The sequence below is a fragment of the Acanthochromis polyacanthus genome, chromosome 10 (genome assembly GCF_021347895.1).
Source record: "Acanthochromis polyacanthus isolate Apoly-LR-REF ecotype Palm Island chromosome 10, KAUST_Apoly_ChrSc, whole genome shotgun sequence".
NCBI lineage: Eukaryota > Metazoa > Chordata > Actinopteri > Pomacentridae > Acanthochromis > Acanthochromis polyacanthus.
In genome coordinates this window covers 18,796,314-18,821,791 of record NC_067122.1, presented here as the reverse complement: position 1 = coordinate 18,821,791, position 25,478 = coordinate 18,796,314, and the positions used below count along the sequence as shown (strand labels likewise).

General features: G+C 41.6%; 1 protein-coding gene across 3 annotated transcripts; it reads right to left on the bottom strand.

Moving 5' to 3' along the window:
- Positions 1 to 885: 885 nt before the first annotated feature.
- On the bottom strand, positions 886 to 24,487 carry LOC110957760 (serine/threonine-protein phosphatase 2A 55 kDa regulatory subunit B gamma isoform). 3 transcript variants are annotated; one of them, XM_051954451.1, is made up of 11 exons: positions 24,272 to 24,486; positions 23,540 to 23,877; positions 20,169 to 20,325; positions 13,590 to 13,687; positions 13,143 to 13,308; positions 11,826 to 11,938; positions 10,868 to 11,045; positions 9,854 to 10,018; positions 8,333 to 8,502; positions 4,771 to 4,862; positions 886 to 2,967 (listed from the first exon to the last, which is right to left on the bottom strand). In XM_051954451.1, the coding sequence occupies exons 3-11, from the start codon at positions 20,248 to 20,250 to the stop codon at positions 2,673 to 2,675; spliced, it is 1,359 nt and encodes a 452-aa protein (XP_051810411.1). In that variant the 5' UTR covers positions 20,251 to 20,325; positions 23,540 to 23,877; positions 24,272 to 24,486; the 3' UTR covers positions 886 to 2,672. The 3 variants fall into 3 exon arrangements, with proteins under 3 accessions (XP_051810411.1, XP_051810412.1, XP_022059643.1); XM_051954452.1 differs by having other exon boundaries at positions 24,276 to 24,486; XM_022203951.2 differs by lacking the exon at positions 20,169 to 20,325 and having other exon boundaries at positions 24,272 to 24,487.
- Positions 24,488 to 25,478: the final 991 nt, after the last annotated feature.

The window sequence follows — 25,478 nt, the reverse complement described above, 5'->3', positions numbered from 1 at the left end:
TGCATATTTAAGCAAGAGCTATTATTGTACTTAGGCTGTGTGGAAGACATTTTGGCGTGTCTCACTCATAAATGAACAGATGTAAATCATAAAATGATTATTTGCAAAAGCCAGTTGAGCAGTTTAAAGTTCAAGATGCTGGTAATGAGCATGTGGGCTCAATGTAGGACTATGTCAAGGCAAAATGTCTGCTGTGAAAACAGCTTTTAGTTGTCACCTGCAGTATAGGCGGTGAAATAAAATGCAAAGTAGCTGCTCCACAAGACATGATTAAAAATATCCTTAAAAAATAGAAAATGGCATTAATAAGGCTTTAAAAGATTGTGAAACTAAAGTGCAGCGTACATTGTATAAGAGTTATAGCTGTGCATTTGCATAGATCTACATGTTAAATACATGTTTTTATTTAGTCAGTGTGCTGCAGCTTAGAGATGAGGTGCTATGATTTGGATTCGGATCTGAGTTCAGCAAGAAACTGTCATTTTACTAAAAACACACATCCATCAAATCCAAACTATAAAAAATTAGCGTGCTTCACTAGCAGGAGGCGGTGGTGTTTTTAAGTGTAGAAAGTCAACTTAAGCAAAGAAAGACAGGAAAAATCTAACTGGAGAGAAACATTTCAAATGTTTGGTAATTGATTCAGGAAATGTATTAATAAGTTCCATTACTATAGTAATATTACTAGCTAATTAAATTGTACAAGGGTTCCAGATGAAACAGTTTAGGAACATTTGCTATGTCCAGATGTAATGTGTGCATTGTGACACTAGGTGGTGCCTCAGACTACAAGACTCATAAACTAAAGCCATAAAGGATACATGTAGTATGATGCCAGCTACATAATTACACTGCAATAAAAATCACAACTGTACGCTCATTGGATGCAATTTCGTTGAAATCTTTATTCAGAAAAAAACATATTAACATTATTTATAACTGTCCATTTGACAATTTCGTCATCAACATACATTAACACAAAAATATGTGAATCAACATTAGTTTGAGAAGGACGTGGATTACGACGGACAGATATTCCCCCAAAATAAGGACAAATAAAAGAATAAGCTGTTTTCTAAAAATAAAAGCTTCTGCACATCAGCAAAGTAATCAGTGAGGAAGGCTGAAGAGATCAAAGTACCATCTCTGCTGTAGCTCTGGAGGCGATCATCGATACAGACGATCAAGTCCTCAGTCCGTTTATGGTGTTTCTTTAAAAAAAAACTAAAATCATACATGTCAAAAACAGAGCTGATATATACAGACACCATTTAGGCCCTTTGATTTTTTCTTTTTCTTTTAGAGTACAACATTAATCAGAAACATTCCCCATTCTTCTTGGTTCTCAGTTTCATTGAGTAGAAACTGATTGGTGGACGGCTTCATTCAAAATGTACGTGTAAGTGTATGAACCGAACACTGGTAAACATGCTTCAGTGTCCGAAGACACAAATAAAGGTAGGAGAGCTCGGTCATCTATGGTTACTCGTGCTGCACGGAGCCCCGGGGCCCCTGAAGCCTTTGTACAGCTGGATCTAAATGGGTAAGAAGGCAGCCAAGTCAGTCAGTCAGTCAATTTATAAACACCTACGTAGGCTAAATCTGTTTGACATGCAGCATCTTTTCGCTTGATTGTTGTAATTATTTATTTTTAGTTTTTTTTCATTTTTGCTTGATCTGAGTAATGTCAAAGTAGCACACAACACAGCCCCAGACCAGAAGCAGGAACCACAATCAGAGTAGTCTGGGTCTGTTTCAGCAGAGAAGACATTAATCACTGAAACACACCGTGTGGAGCAGGTATGAGTGTGTGTCCTCATGTTAGGCCGTGGTGTAATAATCTATTAACTTCTGCTTCTCTCAGCAGAACTGTAAATGCTTCGCCTCGCTGAACGCAGCCCAGTTGTTGGTCGTCTCAGAGGCGTCCGGTGCACTTGGGTTAAGGGGAGGGTCTCAAGTTCATCCTTGCACATCACACGTATCATTTAACGTTGAGATCATCATCAAAATTACCATCATCAACATCATTTAACAAGAAGTTACAAAAACTGAAGTGGGATAGCTTATCTGAAATCAAACAGTCAGTTATATAAATGCCCCATTTCTCATCAGTGCCGCTGGTAGACAACCACAAAGGGTTTTGTTACACAAAACAGTGGGCAAGGGATAAGAATAGGCTTTGCTCGAGCACACAAATACAGAGAGGAGAGGAGGAGGAGGAAGAGGAGGAGGAGGTGGAGAAAGCAAAAGAGCCTGAAGAACAACAAAAAAAAAACAGACAAACGTGTAAACGTCTCTCCAGTCTGCAGAGGGTTGATCCCCCTCACAAGCTGAGCTGCAGCAATCAAAACACCGTCAAGCACAATCCAGAGGCTCACAATCAGGAAATCCACAGTTCGTACAATTTTGCAATCCATAATCCACTGCGTAATCCAGCCTGTTCCCTTTCTAGCCCTGTCTAGGTCCTTTCAGTTCTGGGAGGCTGAGGAGGAGGTGAAGGAGTGTGTGAAACTGCAGACCTAGATGTGTGTGTTCGCTCTGTGTGTGGGGGTTTGTGTGTTTAGGCATCTTCCCGGGTGTGTGAGAGAGTGTCTGATAATGTGGACATTCTGGCATAGTTATGTGTTCAGGCGTAAACTCGTTTGTATCCACCGCTGACATTAATCAATTCATTAATGCATCTCAGAGTTGAGTTTGTCCTGGAAGATGTACAGGTTGTTGGTGGCAGCGATGGCAATGATGTTCTCCGTCGGGTGCCAGGCCGTGTGGAGGATCTTCTTGGTGAAGTCCAGGCTGTCCACGCTGATGTCGTCCTTCCGGCGCTTTCCTCCGGCGGCGCAGACCCTTCGCGGCTTCAGGACAGCTCTGGGTTTGCTGCTTTCTCTCGATGCCTCCAGGGTCACGTCGCGTTTGGTGTTGCGGTCGAACATTCGGAAGAAGTTGTTGTAGGCTCCGGTCATGATCACACTGGACAGCAGGAGGAGAGATTCAGTCACCACAGGCTAAAGATTTTTAACTCTCTTCTCTGTGTTGTAAAGGATCAGCCCGTACAGCTAATGGGTTGACCTTCATTATCTATTCTTGCACAGACAAACCATTCTCTACTGTATCAATGGTGGAGAATACCTCATTATCATTCTGCTCTAGTGTGTTTCTTTAACCCTCGGTTGTCCTGCGGGTCAAAATTGACCCGTTTTAAAGTTTGAAAATGTGGAAAAGAAACATATTTTCATGGTGAAACTTCAGATGTCCACATTTTCAACATTTTTGGGAAATCTTTGAACATTTTTTGGTGGAAAAAAAGAAATGCTAAAAATATTTCTTAAGAACATTCACAAAAAAAATCAACCAAAATCCAGCAAATTTTGCCGGATTTTGGTTGATTTTTTCTGTGAATGTTCTTAAAAATATATTAGACGTTTTACTCATATATATGTCATCATTTTAGATGTTTTCAGGATTTTTGGGGAAGATTTTTACACATTTTTTGAAAATATGTACAAGGATTTTCTTGCCAAATTTGGGGGATTTTTTTTTAAATAAAACTTTTATGGGAAACTTTTAAGGAATTATTGGAATTTTCTTTGTGAAGGTTTTGCAAATGTTCAGAAATTTGGGGATTTTTTTGCTGCATTTTTGGATTTTTTTTCAGACAAGGGAACATATTTTTTGTTGCTCATGAATGAAGACAACAGGAGGGTTAAACCAATCACAATCATCTTGGCCGGTGCAAAGCCCAGGATGCAGCCACGGTGTCCCTGTAATTGCATCAGGAGAAATGCTTTGCTGGAACATTTGCATGCACGGATTCAAGCACTGTCGTTAAAATGCAACTCATCAAAAACACAAGAGGGGTTGCTTGTGCGGTTGAAAAGCTCAGCAAAGCTCGTCATTTTCATGTGTAGGTTGCTAGCTTGGTGGTTGATGTTGTTTTCCAGTCCTAGGGGTATTTTTTAAGCAGTAATATGCACTATTCGTTGACTAATTTCTTGACTTAACTTGATAAGCTTCAGTTCAATGTTTAAAATGTAGGTTCACCCTAAAAGGTGCTTCTCTTTTCTCCTTAAGTGATCTATGGCCATGCAAACAGTTTCAGTTAAATGTACCCAGGTTTTGAAATAAATCTAAGAAGGTGAATGAAATAACATTTGCACTAAGTGTATTAAGTCTGCAGTCATATTTGTGATCCTGTGATTCTGTGCTAAATGCTAACATGCTAACTACATCAATGTTAACATGATGCCGTTTAGCAGACAAACTTGTCATATTTCCGAATTCGAATCAAATTTTAGTGTGTTAACATTTGCTCACGAAGTTGAGGCTGTTCATTTTGTGGGCATTTAGTGTTTATGTCAGGATCATGAATCTCTAAACAATATTGTATTATGGCGATCCTTTTAATAACTGTTGAGTAAAAAGGGTTGAACAACATTGCCTTCCCCAAAGCTCTAGAAAACATCAGTTTCTCTGGCTAATACACAAACATGCTCTGAACTGTTTTCACTCCAATTACATTTTAAAAGAACATTTTTTTCTAAGATCAACAGCACATTAAACTATAACCTGAAGCGCTGTAAAATATCATTTTGTTGAGCATTTAATGTATACTATATACATTTAATAGACTGATGTTTTAGTTACAACCCATTCAGTCCCATAAAGAGTATATAGTGACCATTATTACATGTGTCATCAGGATTTTTAGTTTTTACACAAATAGGCACAGAAACACAAAACACTGCGACAAACACATCCAGACACATCAGGTACCTGTCCGAGCCGTTCCACGCACACTCAAACTTGTCAAAGATGCAGTCGTTCTCATAAAGGGAACACAACTTGCTGCGGAGGTAATCATGAACCTGGAGGAATGAACACACACACACACACACACACACACACACACACACACACACACACACACACACACACACACACACACACACACACACACACACAGAAATGATTAAAAATGAGGCCTGCACACAGATGCTTCACTCCCAGGTACTGACTCTGTGGCGTAAACTATAAATAGACGACAGAGCAGGAGACACATGCACACTGGTACTAAACTCAGCAGAGACAAAACACATTAAATGTGGGCAAGCTGTAACGCAAACCTCCCCGAAGGCAACACTAATAAGACACAACACCAGCCCTCAGCAATACGAGGGCCAAGAGTACATTTTAATCTAAACTCCTTTTCCATTTCACTAAATCCATTAACATCCGGCTCTCTATTATCACATCCACCAAGGGCATGATAATAGAAGCACACATATGAACACACACACACACACACACACACACACACACACACACACACACACACACACACACACACACACGTATTCACTGACTAATAACTCTTTTCCCTCATGCTTTCATTCAACCTGCCTGTGTCAGCACTGTGTCTGCTCGGTGATGCAAGGGCTTGAAATCTACACCTTCCTCCAGCCACAGCGCTCTGCATTAAGCCCCTGGTTTTCACATTCTGCATAAAGTCAGCAGTCAACAGCCGCCTTACAATCAATAAACGGTCAAGCTGAGGTCGTCTCACGGTTGTACATCAAACCCGGTGACATTTTTGTTTTCCCCTATGGGCCTTTCTACACAGGGCTGAAATGATACAGTGTCAGCTGGAGCTGAATATACAGTCTTTTTTGTTTTTTCCAGCCCACATGATCTCTGATTTAGAGTGCAGTGCCTCATCACTCATGAATCTGTGCATATTTTTTATGTTCCAAGATGAATAAGAGAGTACATGTACAAAAAAAGATGAGTTTAGCCCTGACATCCTTTTTCTCCCTAGCTTCTCTCACTTTCAATTCATTTACACACAAACAGTGGTGAGAAAAATGCTGCTTGTGAGCCGTTTGGAATTAGCTGGTTTCCTCAGCATTAAAAGTAGTTTAATCTTCATCTATGTGTAAACAAACACAATGCGCCCATGATAATAAGACACAAACAATTATAATCGTTCCTGTCTTTACTGAACACATTCATTTGGCAACATTCATAGTGCTAGTGAAATAATTCCCTGTAGAACTGACTGAACCTTGTTTTCCTGCAGTAACCTTCAACATGTTTCTGGTAGCTTTTCATTCAGGAGGACTACTGGTATACCATTCCTTACAGAACTGCTTCAGCTCAGTCATATTTTTGGGATATCTGTGTTAATGGCTCTCTTGACTGACTGGGCCACTCCAATAAGTTTGTTTTTTCTTTTTATTGAATTTATTCTGTAGTAGTTTTGCTTCCATGTGTAGAGTCACTATCTTGCTGCATCAGCCAGCTTCTATCTTGATAAATCTGGGAATTCCTTTCCCCTCGTTGTTGACAAACTGGCCATCCTCAGAGGCAGCAGAACAGCCCCAAATACTCCATCTACTGTTCTATATCAGGTCTGGGATGATGTTTTAAATGTGGATATACAGCGCTCTTTTTTTATGCCACATAGTGCTGTGTGTTCTACCAAAACAATTCAACTGTAGTGTCACCAGTCCACAAAACACTTTCATAACAGTGTGAAGCGTTCTGCGTTGTGCTAATGGAGACGTTTCAGTTCACTTCTACAGAGAGCAGCCACAGTAACTAAATCATCTCCATTTACACACGGTTTGTCTTACTCACTTTACACCTTAATGCACATCAACAAATCTGAATCAGAAACATTCTGATCTCTTTTTAGAAAGACATGGATCCCATCTGTAGAAGATTCCCATTAACAGTCAACTCAATATGCTGTTTTGATAAGTCAAAGAGGCTCCAACCAACACCTCCATTCTTGTTTTGTTCACTGGACTACAGTTTTTTTAACCTCTTTTTTGAGGTTCACATACTTTTTCCAGCATACACTGAGAATGTTTGAGTAATGCTTTAAGCATGGACAAGAAAACACTGTATCTTGTGATTTATTAATTAAAACAAATTGGGTTTGTCTATAACTGTAACTTAAATGAAGATAAATTCATACATTCATACATGGATAATTCCAGAGGGTTTACTTTCTTTTTCTTGCACACTACAACCTCTGCCATTCCTCTCTCTCCTCTCTCTCATCCTATCATTTACCCTCTCCTCTTTTTCTCTCCTCCTCTCATCACGCCATCCACATTCCCTCCCAAACCCTCCTCCCTCTCCTCCCTCTCCTCCCTCTCCTCCCTCCCAAACCCTCCTCCCTCTCCTCCCTCCTTCTCCCCTCTTCCTCACTCCCCGTGCTGCATTGCAGATCTAGGTGTCAGGCACTGTGTAAGGTATCCCTCCTTCCCGCTTTACTTTATGAGTGGAGGCTCGGCAGCCTATAAATAGCTCCAGTGCGTCTTAGCCTCCCACTCCTGGCTGCCTCATAGGACCTCACACGTCAGGCAGACACACATACACAAACACACATGTTCACCCACACGCCCGAAACAGGAATACTAAACACACATTGAAATAAAGAGTAGAGAAATACTTCTAATAAACAGAAGCTGTTGTGACCTATCATAAACATGTGTAAGTGACAGAAGAGGCAAACTGAGCATACAGCTAACAGCATGTTAACCTCCAATAATATCAATCCTAAACATAAACAGCACACTATAATAAACTGTTTGGATTGTTTCTCGAAAAACACAAATATTTAGAGGCGGTTGTAGTCCAAAGTTAAAAACTTTGGCCACAGTGAGGGTCTCATGAAGAGAAGTGCATTTTCTGGCCTGCAATCAATTCAATTATCCTTAAAAGGTTTTGGAAAATCATCAGTAAGCACTGTGACTGTGAGAGGCAACCTTCTGTCCATGATTCATTTCTCTCTCCAATTACGCATATTTTCCAGGATGACAATGCCTTCTTTCAGTAAAGAGACAGTTAGTCACTCAGCAGTTAGTACAACACAACTGTGATTTCACTTACATCAAGGAAGTGGTTTTATTGTATAGCTTGATTTGGTGACAAAAGCTCCGGTGAGTATCTTAGTAAGGCACTGGGTCACCACAAGTCACAAGAGCAGGGTCAGAGATGTATGAAATAGATTCTCCTGTACTGTAAGGTTGAACACAGTGGAGGAAAAAAACTATCTGTGGTTTGGTGTTTTGATGATGTAGTGGAGAGTTTAACACAGATCAGTCAAAATGTATTCAGCTGGGTTGAGATTTAAGACTCTAGTGTGTTTTATTCATGATAATCAAACCATTTAGTGACCCCTCACGTTTTGCATCAAAGAATGAGCATTTGTTACTTTTCTCCATTCAGGATTTAAAGTATTTTTATATTTTTGCTGCCAATTTGAAACTTCAAAGGCAAAATAACAAACCAACATAACCAAGACGTTGCATGGTCAGTCACACACCTGGTATGTCTCCAGGGGCTTGCTCTCCATGTTGAGGTCCCAGACTTTGGCAGTCAGGTAGTCTCTGGTGAGCAGGTAGCGGCCGCTGTGGCTGAACTTGACGTCAGATACAGAAGAGATGATCTCAGAGAAGAAGGAGCGAGCACTGGGGTCCTCTGGCTCCTCAAATACTGGAAGGGGCAGGAAAGATAAAAGTAGAGAAAAAGACAAAGGTGAGTACTGCTAAGAAAAATGCCATTCAGAAACACAGATATGTGTGTGACAGAGAGACCATACCATTGACTTCTGTACCTTGATGTACACATGTGAATAATCTGTGAGTAAACATCAGTAAATGTCACAGAGATCAATTAAAATGGATCTAAAAGTGACTATAACAAACAAATAAACAAACATGAAAGCACGAGCTGCTTCTGGAGCACAGCTTGTGCAGGAACACTGCACTAGTGACTCATGGTCAGAGCTGTAAATCAAATGGAAAACATTTCAACAAGAACAGAGAGTGAGAAAAAAGAGAAAGTAAAGGTTGGAGGCCATGGATCTAAAATACAAGAAAAATTGTACCATAGCTTGTGTTGTTTCCCTTAAGAACAGCTGATTTATAGAGAAACTAGCCCTATTCTATATTAATGGAAGAACAGGCCTGAGGTGGTAAGAAATGCTGTTACAAGTAAGAAAGTACATTTTGGGGAAATCAAACTTTTAGACTTTAGACTTCAGATTACTCACTCAGTAAATGAGTATATATCATGTTTTACGGATTTGACTACTACACACATTATGTACATTCAACACAGTCTGTGCTCTTAATGAGAAAATGACACATAAATGGAGCGAACTAATAATAATGATCCACTGTGATGGATGAGGTACCTCAAGCAAGTCTCTGCAAAGTGATTTTCACGTAAGTAGCGTATTAATGAGACAATCTCTGGCCATGTTAGCAGCTCTGTGAGGTTGTTATTGGGCACAATGGTGCTTTGAGCTCAGTGCTAACATCATCATGCTGACATAACCACAATGACTATGCTAACATGTCCATATCTAGCAGGAACAATGTTCACCATTCTAGTTATCCTCTTGGCATTTACCAGTTAGAAGTAAACATAATGTACAGATAACGGTGTTGGGAATGTGGTTATGCAGGTATTTTGTAATGAACCAAGGTGTTTGACAAACTGAAGTTTTAACCCGATGGTGGTGACAAATGAAAGGTTTGGGCATCACCAAAACCATTACTATCCATTCTGAAGGGGGCATAAAAGTGTGTAGCAAACTGTAGCATATCCATCCAAAAATGTCAAGACACTATATCAAAAATAAAAATGTGAACTTCATGGCGGCACTAGAGGAAAAATCACAATTTCCCCAAAATGTACTGTACAAGTATGGAGTGAAACTTTTTAGGCTGCAAAACTACCAGAAAAAGACATTTTGATCCTCTAAAATCTTCCACAACAGGCAATAGTTACAAAACAGAACATTTACGTCTCCATTCTGCCTCTCAGCAGGTTTACTCACATTTGGAGTGCTTGTCGCAGAGGGCTGCTTCTCTCATGTCACAGAGGCGCAGGGTGCCTTTGCTGCTGCTATAGACAAACAAGTTGCAGTGGTGGGGGTGAAACTCAGCCGCTGTGATCACCTCTGTCAGATCCTCCATGTTGACTGGTTTGATATCCACAATGTCTGATAGAAAGCGGCATCGCTCAGGGGAACAACAAAGAGTCAGCCTCTCAGGCCCTGCAGTCTATTATCTGTTTTATCTTGGCAAGATCGCCACCATACCGTGTGTACTGCACACATTCATCAATTATTTCATTCACTGTTTTATCAATTTTAATCACTATCTGACTCATTTAAAACTAATTAAACTATGTTTTAATTCATGTGGCAGCTCACAAAGGCCCATAATCTGCATACAGAATAAAACCATAAGTGTATGTAAATGTATACACAGCCAACAGAAGGCAAATAATTTACAGCAGGAATAAAGCAAACCAATATAAATATATCTTGGGGGAATTGATGGGAGAAAACTAATTCCATATTCAGATAAACTGTAATAGTATAAATCCTGTCTGGGTCAGGATTGTGACTGTACTGTGTCCTATTGAGCTGGATTAGACCTCAGAAAGAGGCTGAAATATTTATGCAGCCTCTGAATTATTCATTAAGATACATTTTCGCTCCTCAAGAATAATATTCCCCTCCCCCAGCACTGTGTGTCTTTGTGCATTTCTTTAAAAAACAAAGTGGGATTTGCATTGGAGGAGTTTGTTGTGTGTGTATGTGTGTGTGTGTGTGTGTGTGTGTGTGTGTGTGTGTGTGTGTGTGTGTGTGTGTGTGTGTGTGTGGGCAGGAATTGATTATGGAGCATGTATGCATTAATTATCTGTGTCCTTGTGCTTTAATAAATCTGCTCTCGCTTTTGCCTTTCCTGTGTTTGAATATGTCTGTTCATGCTCAAATGTGCATGAATGCATATGCAGATGTTAGTCTTAATCTCCTCTGATCATTACGACCCACAAAGGATACTGAAGCTGCGGTCAGTGATATCCAGATGCCAGAGGTTGATCCTCAGGTCATCAGCTGACATGTAGGTCTCATAGTCAGAGTTGACGGAGATGGAGTTGACATGGTAGGTGTGGGCATTGGCAAACACTCGCCGAGGGCTGACCTCCACCATCAGGTCCATGGGCTTCAACACCGGCACCTGGGAAAAGCCCAAAGCGAGAGCAGTTTAACATCCCTGTAACCGCTTAGGAGAAGACAGATGGTGAAGATGCAGAGAGTAGATTAAATTGAAATAATTTTATTGTGTCATAAATGAATATTTAATGCATTGCTTCCTTTGACATCAATAATACATATCTGCTAGAACCCAAATTTCCCCGCTTGGTAGCAAGATCAAGAGCCAATTCAAGTTTGACTTAAAGCTCATTTGCTGCATTTTCAATTCTTTGTCGATACATGTTTACATTTTAATGATATTTTCCATTAAGCCAAGTGTTTCGCACCACCACCAGACACACACATGTTCTCAGAGACATACTCTTTAAGCACACACACACACACACACACACACACACACACACACACACACACACACACACACACACACACACACACACACACACACACACACACACACACACACAGGGATCCACTGTGAGTTAACATTTATCTGCTAATGAAAACACTGATGCTTTGACTAGTTTAGATCAAGTGCAGATGTTGTGCTGCTGCTCTGCGTAGCTCGAAATAAAGGATTTCACTACCCCCACACACTCACATGTAACTTGTGCTAGTGACCCATTTTTGCACATGCAAACACATCTGTACCCACTGACCCAGTTTCCAATCTGTGAAACAGATAGATAGATAGATAGATAGATAGATAGATAGATAGATAGATAGATAGATAGATAGATAGATAGATAGATAGATAGATAGATAGATAGATAGATAGATAGATAGATAGATAGATAATTACCTGTAGGGAGGTGACTGTGGAGATGTCCTTGATGCGACCCTCCTCATCCTTCAGGTTGTATCCTTCTGGCCGTTTGTCTCTTTCACTCACCTTCCACAACTTAATGGTCTTATCTAGGAAACAGATAGCGCCATTAACTAATCTGATAAGAACACACATAATGTGGAAATGTGACTACTAAGTCACAGGTGCTTGATGAAATGCTTTCAGGTTAGGAATATATCAGAAGATCAGATCAGATTGGATCTCAGATTAGATGTGATTAAAACAGAGCAGATTAAATATAAGACTTCATCTCTAACAGGACGAGCTACAAGCCTAAAACCTTCAAATAAGCTGTTTTAGGATTTTAGTGAATAAGACATTGATTCAATCCAACAGAAATGACATAAAAGACAATCTAATCCACCACTCTTGAAACTGTCCAACTTGAAAGGCAGCTCACGTTCTGTATTATACTGAAAATATGACAGCCAGCATCTCGGCAGCGTTATTACCCAGCTGCTGAAGCAGGTCTTACATTTTTCATACCTTCAATTATACATAATATAGTACTTGAAGAAATCAATAACAGGGCTCTCAGGGTAAATCTATAGATCTTCCAATATAGTCATAAACTCAGAATGTAAACTGTAAAATGGGACCTCTCTGCCAAGCAAGACAATCTCAGATCCTAAAGCTCGACAGAAATGCAGCACAAGCAGTGACTCCTCTCGACTTAGCCAAGAGAAAATGTGCCTCTAAGCTCAGAAACTCGTATGATCTTAATTACACCATGCCCTTTGCTTACACAAACATGCTTGAGAAAACATACTCAAAATCAATCAGTGATAGTGTCACAACTGCAACGTAAAAATGAACAACCTTGGCCTCATTGGATGAGGAGCATGAACCCCAACACTTGGGAGAATTTTGAAGAAAAATGCCTTATTTTACTCCCATCTAATCAAAACTCTAAATAGAGAGTGTTTAACAACTGAATCAGCAGACACTCACTGATCATAGTCACTAGCTCTGTAGTGGAACACTACAATAGCAATGCCATAGAAATGACCACAACGACACATCCAATTGTGTCGTAATAGCTTCAGCTGTAGTCAAATTTCAAAAAGCTGGACCAGTACATTGTGAGTACAAGAGGTTAAGGGAGAAAACAACACCATCTTAGACATGTGAACTAAAATGATACCTTTTAAAAACATAATCATTCAAACAGGTTCATGGTAAGTGTGTTCCACATAGTATCACTCAATCACATCCCTACTTTCACAGCTTCCAGGCTCTTCCGAGATGTGTGTGCATGTGGGAGTCTCTCACCGTTGGTGGAGAGGAGGAAATGTGCGGCGTTCTGCTGAGGCAGCCATCTGATCTTATTGATTTTCTCCTCAATCTCCAGACTCTTAAGGTAGTCGAATTCGGGCTCATGGCTCTGAAAGGTGCTGTAGACATTGTACTCTCCCTGGGAGAATGGCTCAGTCTTGCTCTGCAGACAGAAAATGAGAAAAACGAAAGAAAAGGTATGAGAAAGTGTGGGGAAAAATCGTGCACTTGTGCAGGTACAGTGATATGTCACATTCTAGATCTGATTCAGACTCTGAACAGCTGTAATGGTACACTCTCTGACACAGCACGGGTATATACTATTTATCAACCAATCTGGAGTGTAGCTGAAGGGGAACAGAATGCATTCATCACTACTCCAACAACTGGAATGAAAAATGATTCGAGTCCACGGTATAAGTATATGAATGTGTGTGTGTCTACCTCAGGTTCCCTCTGAAAAATGACCACACGGCCCCCTTTGTCCCCTGTGGCCAGGAGCTCTCCTGTGTGGTTGAACTCAACAGTAGAGATGATATCAGCTGGAAAGAGCAACACATAGAGACAAAGAGGGAGAAAGAAAGACAGACGGACAGAGAGGAAGAGATGTGTGAGAGGAGAAATGGCAGAAAGAGAAAGAGAGAGTAGCCATTAGCTAGTTGACCCCACATCATCATTCATCTACATAATGTTTATCTGACTCTGAATTATTAAACCAAACAAACAGTCAATACATTAACATGTAAGTGGATTAGAATATGCAAATTAATGTGTGGAGTAAAACAATATTTGATCAAAGATTATGCAACCACATGTGAGCTCTAAAACAGAATTCATATTAAAGAGAACATATTAGTCCATCAAAACATACAGAAAATCAAAGCGACACACACACAGCTGTTTCGAAGTAGGCACAGGTGTTACCCATGTTCCACGATGACACATAGACAATGACGCACAAGATTACAGTGCCCATTGAGTTCATCGTGTGCCGGGATAAATGTGTACTCTACAAGCTCTGTAGTGTCTGAATGAGCATTCACACCTGCCTGTTTGAATTAGTGATTAAACATCAGTGAGACGCTCTTTTTCAGTATATTAATTTGTATATTTGCAACATATTCCACATCACAGGGGCTCCATGTCCCGAAACATCAACACACTAAACACAGTAACAAGAAGAGTGAGTACATTATCAGCCACTTAGCATTTAGTGTACTGACCCAGTGCTTTCAGTGATTCCTCCTACAAGAGTGTTACATCTGAGGCCTGAATCTGGTTTAACGTTGCATGTCATCTACTTCCTGTCCTTCTGTCTTCTTATCCTCCTGTCATTTCCCCCTTTATGCAGCAGATTGTAGATTTAGTTGTAAATAATTATTTGAAGACAAAGCTGCTCCAGACGCAAAAAGTATCAGTGGTTAAACCTCTTTTCCAGTGATTACAGACTGAGCTTCAACAAAAATGATGCTGTCAGTAGGGGATGTAGCTAACCTGCTTTAAGGCCATATCTAGCAGGTTTAGGTCATCTCAGACTCCCATGTTGAAACTAACTGTTCTGCCCTAGCTAGGCTGTCCTACGAGATCATGAATGCCATGGTTGCAAATGGATGAATTTTAAAATGCTATTGACATTTATGTATTCAGGATTAACATATTTGAACAAAACAAAAAAACTGATCCAGTTTGTGTACGGACAAAAGTGAACTGAGATTGAATGTTTTTTGAAGACTCACCAAATTAGTTTGTTGCAAATAAAGTTATTCTAAAGGAATAAGGAAAGTTTCTTGGCTTCCTACAGACTTGTTGTTCAGCCAAGAGATTAGACTCCATAAAATTGCTGACACAATACAGCTCCAGCACATTCTTACATATGCAATTTTTACGCTTTTGTTTTGGTGAAGAACAAATAGATATAAAATCGTAATTAGAGAGCCTGAGAGGTGCTGATAGACTGTTTTTTATTTAATTGAGATAGCACCATTTTAGCTGTTTGTGTCTTTTGTCAAGGCTACATCAAGAGTGACCGTGGCTGGAGCTACAAATTTTGTTCACAGGTTGTATTCTTATTTAACTCTTTTTACAAGAATCTGTCTTTCTGTCATCCTGAAACCCACAATGTTCTTTGGTTGTACACATCACGGTCTGAACACCCTCCACTTCCACTTTCTAAGCAACTATAGGAACAGCTTTCTGCAGCAGCATATTTTAAAAAACATAATGAAAGACAATGAATCATCCTTAAGAAGATAAGAAACATAAAAGCTGGACAATTCTGTCAGAATACTCATTGCTGACCCTTTAAAGCTCCCTGAAACCAGAACCTGCTGTCATTTAGGACTCAACTATTAACCAATTATAAATAGAAACTGCCATGTAAAACAATGTGATTCCCAGATCGCGAAAGCCACAATTTAGGATATATATTTTGTAGCACATCCCACGGTTTAAAGTGTTTTAAACAGTCAGTGGTTTTATAAATTTGTGCCACTATTGTTACATGATTGTAATCCTTCTGATGGCACTACATGACACTGTTCCATCATATGTTTAAAAATATTACAGAGTCAAAACTGAACTGAAGCTTTACTTTCAAAAATTCTGTTGTAGATCGCAATTGCACTATCTGTTAGGAAAAAAATTACATATTCTCCACTTTGTTCATCCCTACAGTTATTTTCAAATAACATTTACAGTGGCTCGGTGGATATCGTCATCACCTCAAAGCTAGAAGATCCCTGGTTCACGTCCTGAGTTTCATGTTCTCCCTGTGCAGCATGGGTTCTCACTGGGTACTCCAGCTTCCTCCCACCGTCCAAAGACATGCTGAGGTTAATTGAGGATTCAAAATTGTCTTTAGGTGTGAACGTGAGTGTGCTTGGTTGTCTGTATCTATGTGCAGCCCTGCAATAGCCTGGAGAGCTGTCCAGGGTCTATCCTGCTTCACCCTGAGTCGGCTCCCCCGCAACCCTACAGTGGAATAAATGGTGTATAGATAATGGATGGATGGTATTGAAGCTGCCACTGGATTCTCCTGGCATTTTACTTACAAGTAGGAAAAAAACAGACATATTAGGACACATTTTGACTGGCTGAGTGTTGTAGCCTGCAGAGCAGTTCTGCCTCACAGAGATTTTTGTGCAGCAAAAGATCAAATCTGCAACTGCACCAACAAACACTCAAATAATACCTTCAAAAATATCATAGACTAGCTTTAAAAATCCACTGTGCTTAGTTTGGATAAAAAAAAAAACCCATGGCTCTCAATAAGCTTTCACCGTAATAAAAATAGAGTGTGGAGAGTGTATTTATTGAGAGTCAGAGTGATTCAAAGCCTGGCCTATTCTGTGGTGGCCTTGAGAGAGACAGACTTTATGATGAGGGGAGGCAGGGACTGCTCTTCAATCTCTACACCAACACAACCTTATTCACCCTATTCCTGCTACTGGTTATCTCTTTCTCCTTTACTGTCACCTATCTGCTGGTTATTACAATTTTGTTTCCCACGTTTCGCTTAGTCTCTTACATGTCTTGCTCTCTCACATGGTGTAGTACCATCTACATTATTCAGTTTCAGTTTCTTTTCTCTATTTTAAAGCTTTTCTCCCATTCTCTTGACCCTTCTCCCTCCACATGCTCTTCTCTCACATCCCATTTCTTCTCCCCCAATCTCTCTCTCTTGCCCCATTTCACTCTTTCATTTTCTTCTTGGTTGTCAATGCACATTCAGCTCCCTTCCTCTCTCTCCCTCCCCCACAGCCCTCAGCTTGCCTGGCTGTATGTTAGCGGTAACGTAGTGGCGGTGATGCCGGTGGTGGAAGAATGGGAAGGATAGGAAAAGGGAAGGTGGAGGGAAAAGGCGCCGGGGCGGAGGCGGTAGAGGGGTCCTCCGGTGAGTAGAGGTTGCCATGGTAACGAGTCGAGCCAACCAGTAGCAGCCGTACTCATAACGGTTAGCCGTATATGGAAGTCTGGTGAAGGAGGAAGTGGGACTCATCAATCCAATCCTCGCAGGAAGAAGGAGCACGGTAAAATGATTATGCTGCTGTAGTTTTGTCCACTAGCAAATGTTGCTCAATTAATACCGGGAGAAGGAGCAGACCATTTTTGTACTAACTGAGGATATTTGGATAATTGATGCATGCAAAAACATGATGGAAGTAAGCAAACGCACAGACCCCTATGCATCCAGTAAAACCCACAAACACACGTATGCACAACAGGGAAAAAGCGCATGTTTGATGCACTGAGCGAGTGTCTGAACACTTACAAGCAACTGTGTCTCCAGTCCAGTCACACAGAGAAAGAGCTAAGCTAAGCAAAACCACAGGAGCGGCGCACACTATGGCTGAATAAAATATGGAGCACACACTCTCCTGTCTCATCCTCTTTTCTCTTTTCAACCTCCACCCCCTTTATCTTTGTGGTTCTCTCTCGTGCTCACACACAAAACTCACATCCATTTGTCTCTTTCACTCTCCTTATTAGAACACTACAGAAAATATACCACCAGCAAAACAAATAACCACTGCAGGAACAAACTTCATCATGAATGCTGTGATTCTCCTAAAGAAGGTGCCACTTTCCAGCGCACTGTGTAATATGAATGTGTGACTGTTTTACTTTCAAACTGTATGTCATTGTCTTCTGATGAAGATGTGTGTGTGCTACAATATAGCAAGCCAGCTGTATCTGTCTCCTACAGACAGTCCATTAGCATCAGCAGGCTTGTCTGACTCACTGCCACACTGCAGAAGCTGAGGGAACACACTGTGACTGCAAGAGCATGCGCCCACACGTACAGTACATATCAACACAAAACAACACACACACATGAATTAACCCAATGACACATTAAAAAAAGCACCTCCTTGACGATCACAATCAGAAAACAACTCAACTTTGGTAAGTCATTAACTGTGATTGAGTGTGGAAAAAAGAGAATTTACTATTTTTCTATGTTTTTAATTCTGTGTAAAATTAATTTTTAAAAAAAGGTGAATGTAGTGTGACCAAAACAAGTAAGAAAATGATCTGACAGAGCTGAAATGACCAGTTTATTATTCAGTGAATCTGAAAATGTATCTGCAATATTGATTTGATATAAACAAAAGTGATAATTGCAAGAATTTGCGGCTAGTAAAGCAGTATCTTAAAAGGTTGAAATAGAAAGCTACATGACACCTGAGGTTTTAAGAAATTGATATTTTCAGTACGGATTTCACTTTTTATTTATGTTTTATAATGAAAAAAGTAAATACTTGGCTGCGAAAACCATATTAATCTAACTGGATATATTGTGTACTGAAATGTTATAATAAAAAAAAAAACGTTAAAAAACAATTTACTGTGCAAATTAGAGCTAGCTCTCTCCTAAAATTAGATAAGGAAGAAAGGAGAGGAGAGGAGAGGAGGCTTGTGAAATAGATGAGGGTGGTGGTGAAGGCACAGGGAGGGGGGGATTCCTTATTTTTTTTTGTTAAGGTTTCTATAGGGACATAGAGGGGAGCAGACGTCCTACAGTCCCAATTATAGATATCTTAGGACTGGGTAAACACAGACCATTAAAGCCGAGCCAAAAACACACACTCCTTAAAAGCAAGGACAAGCCACCACTCAGCAGGAGATCTGTGTGTGTGTGCTGGTGAGTGTGTGTGCTTGCTATAGCTGAAGCACCCAGCATTTCCTGTGTGTGTGCGCACAAGTGTGTGTACTCAATTACGCTGTAGAGAAATAAACTGGTTGGAGGCAGAGGACGGAGCGAAGGAGGCGAGGGGGAGAGACTGCCGGAGGGAGACGTTAAATTGATCCCTGTCCTGCAGTTTTGGCGTTATCTGGGAAAAAAACTGGCGCATGTGTTTGTGTTAGAGGTGCACATGTGTGGAGAGGAGTGATTTAAGCCCAGCACAGCAGGGAAGCTGCCATTTCTCCAAACACATCGGCACAATGGAGCAGAGCTGGTGTGAGCCTAATGGTTATAGACACAAACAATTAGAATCACAAATCAAGCCAGCTTTAGCACATGTGGCATACACCTGTAATCCTCCTTTACCTAGCCGTAAAAACCTCTTCCAAAGACATGGATTCTCAAAGCTGCCATGGGTGATTCGCTTCTGATAAAAATCAGTTTCACCAGATTTGTGAGACTGTAACATTAAAAAAAGATTAGGAGCTTAGCTAGTTTACTCTGAGTGATATTGAAAACTGGGGTTATGTGTCGACGCCTCATACATGCTGAAACTTAATCCCTCATTCAAAGATAAGTTGCTGTTTTTATGCTGCCCTTCTTCACTATCTATATATGGAGAGTTGATGAATTAGACGAGTCAATGTAGTCCTATTTTTTAAAATTAAGTAATTTTTGGAACAAAATGCAGATGATTCCCTGGTTACACCTTCTCAGACATAAATGTTTTGTGGTCACAATAGAAACCTAAACATCTCAACTACTTGTCAGTTTTCTGGAAGACTGCAGCCATTTCCCCTATTATTATGCCGCACAATTAATCAGTAAACTGAGAAAATAATTTACTGATTAAATGAGTGTGGATGTCTGTACAGATATATGCATATGTCTTTAGAGCTTGCATGTTCATATGCATGAGCGTGGGTGTCAGCATGTGCCTTCCTCAATATTAAATAAAAATAGAAATGAGATAGCTGTGCTTTGAAGCAGACAGAGTGTCATCTGGTTAAACTATTTAAAGAAATCAATCACACACACACCCATCCATATTGAAGCAGGCAGACTGAGTTAAAAATAAAGAGGCAGGCACAAAAATAGAGACCCACAAAAAGGATGAGGCAGACAGACACAGACAAAGGGATGTTTAAGATATTTATAACACTCAGGACTCATGTGCGATTTCACCTGACTCAAACTCACACACACACACTTCCTCCGAGCACACACACTCTCACTTACACACAGGTGCACACACATAAGCTCTCGCCTTGGGGTCATGTGGCGCAATTGTGTGACATAGATACGACCTTCGGGATAGAAGAGGATAGAGCACACACCTTCAGTGTAAGAGGCAAACGGCTCAGGCTCCAGAGAAAGGGTAGTGATGTCGGAGCACAGCACCTGGATGGGGCTCAACATCCTGGGGGAGGACTCCAGGGTGGAGAGGGGTGGACAGGATGGGCGGAGCTCTTCAGGCTATAGCCAGGAGCAGCCCTGCAAGAGGAGCAAGGACGGACGGAAGGGAGGGGAGGGAGGAGAGCAACAGGGATGCAGAGGGTTAGGAAGCAAGGAAGGAAGGAAGGAAGGAAGGAAGGAAGGAAGGGGAGGTAAGGGGTAGGGTCAAGGGTAGGGAATGAGTTACTACATCACCACATTCGGTCATGAGTACTCACCAAAGAAATTCTACTGGTGGTGTATTCATGATCACATTATAGCTACGTAACATGAGATATTCACATGTTGGGTTTGGCAGGAAGGCTAGCAAGACATGAAGGATGAACAGAGATAGAGCCTGTCTGGTTTCTTTAATTAAATTAGGTTTTGCAGGTGATCATATTCATGCTTGCAGCATGCCACAAGGTGGAGAACAAAGCAAGAAGTGTGGACTACTCCCTGTGACCAGTCAGTTTCATCTCTGATTAATTTGTTATATAATTCATCCTTAATCACATACAGTATTAAATCTGCCAAATACAACTTACTAAATGATTCAAAGATGTAAAGCTGTTCAGTTTAAAATTACATGAAACAAAATGCATTATTTTCTACTTTCTTGTTCACAGTTACAAGTAATATTTTTTGTCTTCTCAGTTTCTGGACCTGTTTCGGGACTGTAAGCTCCTTTACTGCATTGACAAATTCCCTAACCACTTCAGATTATGAAACATTTACAAAGCCAGAACATTTCTGTCAAAAACATATCAATCCAGGTTGTTTGCTTTAGGTCCTTGAAATCAGACAGTTTCACTCAACAGCATTAATGACAGACACATTTGTGTATGGTGCAGAATAATAATGGGGTTGATGTGTGTGCATTATTTATGAAATATTATACTTCATAAATAATTTACTTACAAAAGTCTTGAAAAAGTCAAAATTTGGAATATGTTACTGTCTCCCCATCCACCCTTGAACCCAATGCTACACCAGCTGGAGGTGAGGTTGTAGCAGAGGGAGATATTTTGAAAGGCAAAACATGTGAGAGGAGGGGGAGGAAGAGATGGAGGGAAGGGTCCAGGGCAGTAAGGTAGCGGGAGGTTAAGCATCCCTTCCCTGTAGGAGCTAAAGGGCAAGGGAATCCCCGGGGGGAAATCTACAAACACGCAGTTATGCATGCACGCACACACACATAAGACGCACACAAAACACTTCTGGACAGACACTCATACATATAGACACAAACTTGAGCAACCAAAAGATGCAGACTATTTGTACAAACACACATGAAATATGAATGCAACGGAGGCGAAAAATAAAGAAAGATGGAGACACACAGGAGACAACAAACTACACCCAAGCATAAAATCACATGTACCACCTCTCCCTGTCTGTCTCTACCGCAATCTGTCCTTCTCTCACACACACACACACACACACACACACACACACACACACACACACACACACACACACACACACACACACACACACACAGAAGCACATTGTGTTTGAGCAGTCTTTAGAGCACTGTTGGATAATTGTTTGGCAGATGCGCCACTTCAGCACCGGGCAATGCTGCGAGTTGCATTAGAGGACCGATGGGGAAAGAGTGGGGGGGTATCAGTGGGGGATGGAAATGGGGAGGCAGACGGGGGATGGGGTGAACATGGAGGGAAGGTGGAGGGGGGTTGGCGTGGTTGTAGAAGATGAGGCAGGTAATGAAAAATTTAGCTCATCTGTGACGGAAAATAGCGTTTGCTGGTCATCAGGGGAACTCCTGTGAGATTGATTTTTAGAGCACATCCGTCTACATTCTTCCGCATTCAGACTGTCAGCGTTGCTGCACAGCTCCTTCAGACCAACAGTGTTCAGTGCTGTGTCCACCTTGGTGTGAGTTCATCAGCAATTCATCCTGAATAATGTCTGTGTCTGCCTGAGACGTGCAGAATAATTAATACTGCCATTATTGGTGGGTGGAGACAACCTGTCAGTCATATTGGCCAAGCATGAAAAGCTGCATGTTTATCATCACTGACTGTTTCTATGGCAATAATAGATGGGTGGTGATGGATGTTAACAGTGATGTTTTTTTTTGCTACTCACTGATCAAAATCACTTTCTAAAAGTGGGCAAAGACACATATTGCTCAAGGAAATGCTGTATTACTGTATAAGAGGAACCAGACAAGCACATTCGCACAAACAAAGGCAGGCACAGAGATAGCCTCTAATATAAAGTGTTGAATGTACACACAAGCGTTTACACAATCAACAGGCAGCACTATGGATCTCCCCTGACAACAGTGTGGGCTTCTGTGTGAGAGAAATTACGTTGCAGCACAGACACAGGAATCATAATTCCTTTTCTGCAGTGATACGAGGATCACAAATAAGCTTGCAACGTGCTCATGACCCCCAAATGATAATCCGCTGTTCTGGTCTAAGAGGCGTGCCGAACAATGAGCTGAGTGTAAGAAACAGACAAGGCAGGAGGGCAGACAGGGACGCCAGTGTGCAGGTAAGATTAGTGGTGTTACGGAGATTAGTGATCCAGGGTTATAATCCATTTGTTTTACGAAACAAACCAAAGGAATTCAGCGGTTTGCTCGGTTTTTGCTGCGGGGTTTTTCAATATTCCCCCACCTGAGATCTGATATGCTATCTATTTAATTTGACACCCGCACCTGTTACATGACGAGCAACAGACAGAACATGAGCGTGACTCTCATATGATGTGAGAGATGACATGCAGTGCAATAAGTTAACAAGAACGTGATGGAAGTTTCTGGGAAAATATATGTATTCTAAAGAGAAAAATAACCTCCTTCTCTGTGACCGACAAACACAAACTGAGACATACGTACACACAATCAAACACAGGCAGGATCAATTCTTCCCTGCTGTGTAACAAAATAGCTGTTACACAAGGTAAGAAAGTGGCTACGAAAGCACAAACAAAAGAAAAAAGGATAGCATGAGAAGAGGGAGGAGTGAAAAACTCGTCTAATATGGTTTAATTTTGCAGAGGAGAATGCTTGGCTCCCTACTTCTTGCTGCCCTGTCTGTGGCTCCGTCTGAGCGTTTCTCAACACGGAGCTTATTTAAGATTAGGATGCTGTCCTGAGCTTGTTTGGTCTGACAGACTAGCATACACACACTCAGTCACACATATACTCTCCAAAAGTTCAGTACATAGATGCACACTCACACGGGGGAACACTTAAAACACACATTACAAAAACATACAGCTTCCTCCGTCATCGTCTTACCTTCAGTCACATAGTTGTGGTCGGGGAGGAAGCCGCGGTGGTTGAGTGTCGGGGTGGCGTCAGTGTCTTCGCCCATCAGCGGGGCTGGGGGGAGCGCCCGTCTTGGTGGGGCAGCGTGGTGGTGGCAGATTGGTGGTGGAGGGGGTGGTGGGGATGCCGGCTAGCACAGCGCCCATACTGCTGCCCGCCGACGCCTCCTCAGCACAGGGGCGCACAGCCGGGCATCCTTTCCTTAAATGAAGGATAAGGGGCAGGTAGGGAGGGAGTGGGGCAGTCCCGAAGGAGGGATGGGTGCGTCTGGGAGTCCACACAAGTGCTTCTGAGAGCCAGATGCCAACCTGCAAGAGGAAGATTATTTGAAAACAGTTCGCAAACTGCAATCGGCGAGCTTGATTTGTGCCTCACCAGAGCACACAGCAAGAAAAATCCAGAGCACCTCATGTCCACACTGCAGTCGCTGAGTCCAGGTGTGGCTGGACCAATTCTACTCCCTCACAAACACAAGCAACATACACAGCACTGTGCTCTCAGAAATGGGTAAAGTCGCTGCTTGTCAGTGGATGCTCCAGCAGGAGAAGAAGAGGAGAGGAGATAACGAGGAAGAGGGTGGGGGGAGGGGAGAGAGGGATGAGCAGAGCCCCTGGTCGGTGTATCTGCAGTGCTGCTGCTTCTGCAGTGAACTCACATGCATGGACACACATATACAGAGGATAAACAGACACACACACTTACCTACACACTCGGCAGATCGTGGGTCAGGTACTCCTCAGTGGACTCTCCATGAATAACGTCTCTCTGCTGCTCAGCGGGGGACTGTCTCTCTGGTTTCCTGGCTGTTCCAAAATGATGAGGAAAATCCTACCGGCCCTGCGTTCTGCTGCAGTCTGTGCTCTGGCGTATGTATGAAAGGCAGAGTGAGAGGTAGAGAGGGAGAGAGGGGGAGGGAGAATGGGAGAGGATCAGTCCTGCTGCGCTGGTACGTGCGTGTGATTCATCAGCGATGGCCCCGCCCCATGGTCGGTGCAGCCAATCATTACAGGCCAAAGATCTGCCTGACCACTGACTGCAGGTGATTAAATATGGTGAAGAAACAGAGAGGACAGAGGAGTGGGTGGTAGAGCGGAAGTGGGTGAGAGTCTTATAAGGTTGTGATTAATGGGAGGGAACACAGAGCAGCAGAGAGGATGGGACTGTTTCAGTTGACTTAGTGCTGAATATGAACCACAGTACAGTGACTACTAGAGGATTCACCTGGAGACATAATTGAATTAGCACAGCGACAACCAACGCACTACTGACACACATACAGATGAGTGACAAAGGAAATCCCAACATAGAAAGTGCAGCTTCAGCGCACTTTGATATTAATTCAACAAGACTCGTTAACTCTACTGGAGGGACGAACACCATTCTTACAAAACATATTCCTTCATTTGGTGTTTTAATGATTCTGGTAGAGGACGCTGTCCAACACTTAGGTCCAAAATCTGCCAAAGCCGTTCAGCTGGATTGATATCATTTTCATACACATTAAACCATTGAATTTAACTTCTTGTGCCCTATGGATGGGGGCTTTGACACCTTGGAAGAGACCTCTTCTATGAGGACAGAAGTGTTTCATCACAAGATAAAGGCAATCACTCAAAACCACTCTATATTGATCTGAAGTGACCCTTCCCTGTAAGGGGATATGCCAGCAAAGTCCCCCTACAACACAACACAGCACAGCCACCAGACCAGCTCATAGCAGAGGTATAGGGTTTTGGATCTTCCTGTAATTTGTCACCCATTCATAAATTTATATATATATATATATATATATATATATATATATATACACACATATAATATATATAATACAGCACAATGTTGTCCACTATTTGTGTACTGGAGTCACTGAGAGGTTACCAGACAATCAGCAGAGACTCCAGGAAGTCAC

Bases quoted from the DNA above. Each gene is read 5' to 3' on its own strand.
- LOC110957760 (XM_051954451.1), bottom strand. From the start codon at position 20,250: ATGTTGAGCCCCATCCAGGTGCTGTGCTCCGACATCACTACCCTTTCT. The intron at 13,309-13,589 runs GTAGACACACAC...TTCTGTCTGCAG, and splicing joins TTTTTCAGAGGGAACCTGAG to AGCAAGACTGAGCCATTCTC. The intron at 4,863-8,332 runs GTGTGTGACTGA...TCATTCCTCCAG, and splicing joins AGCCCCTGGAGACATACCAG to GTTCATGATTACCTCCGCAG.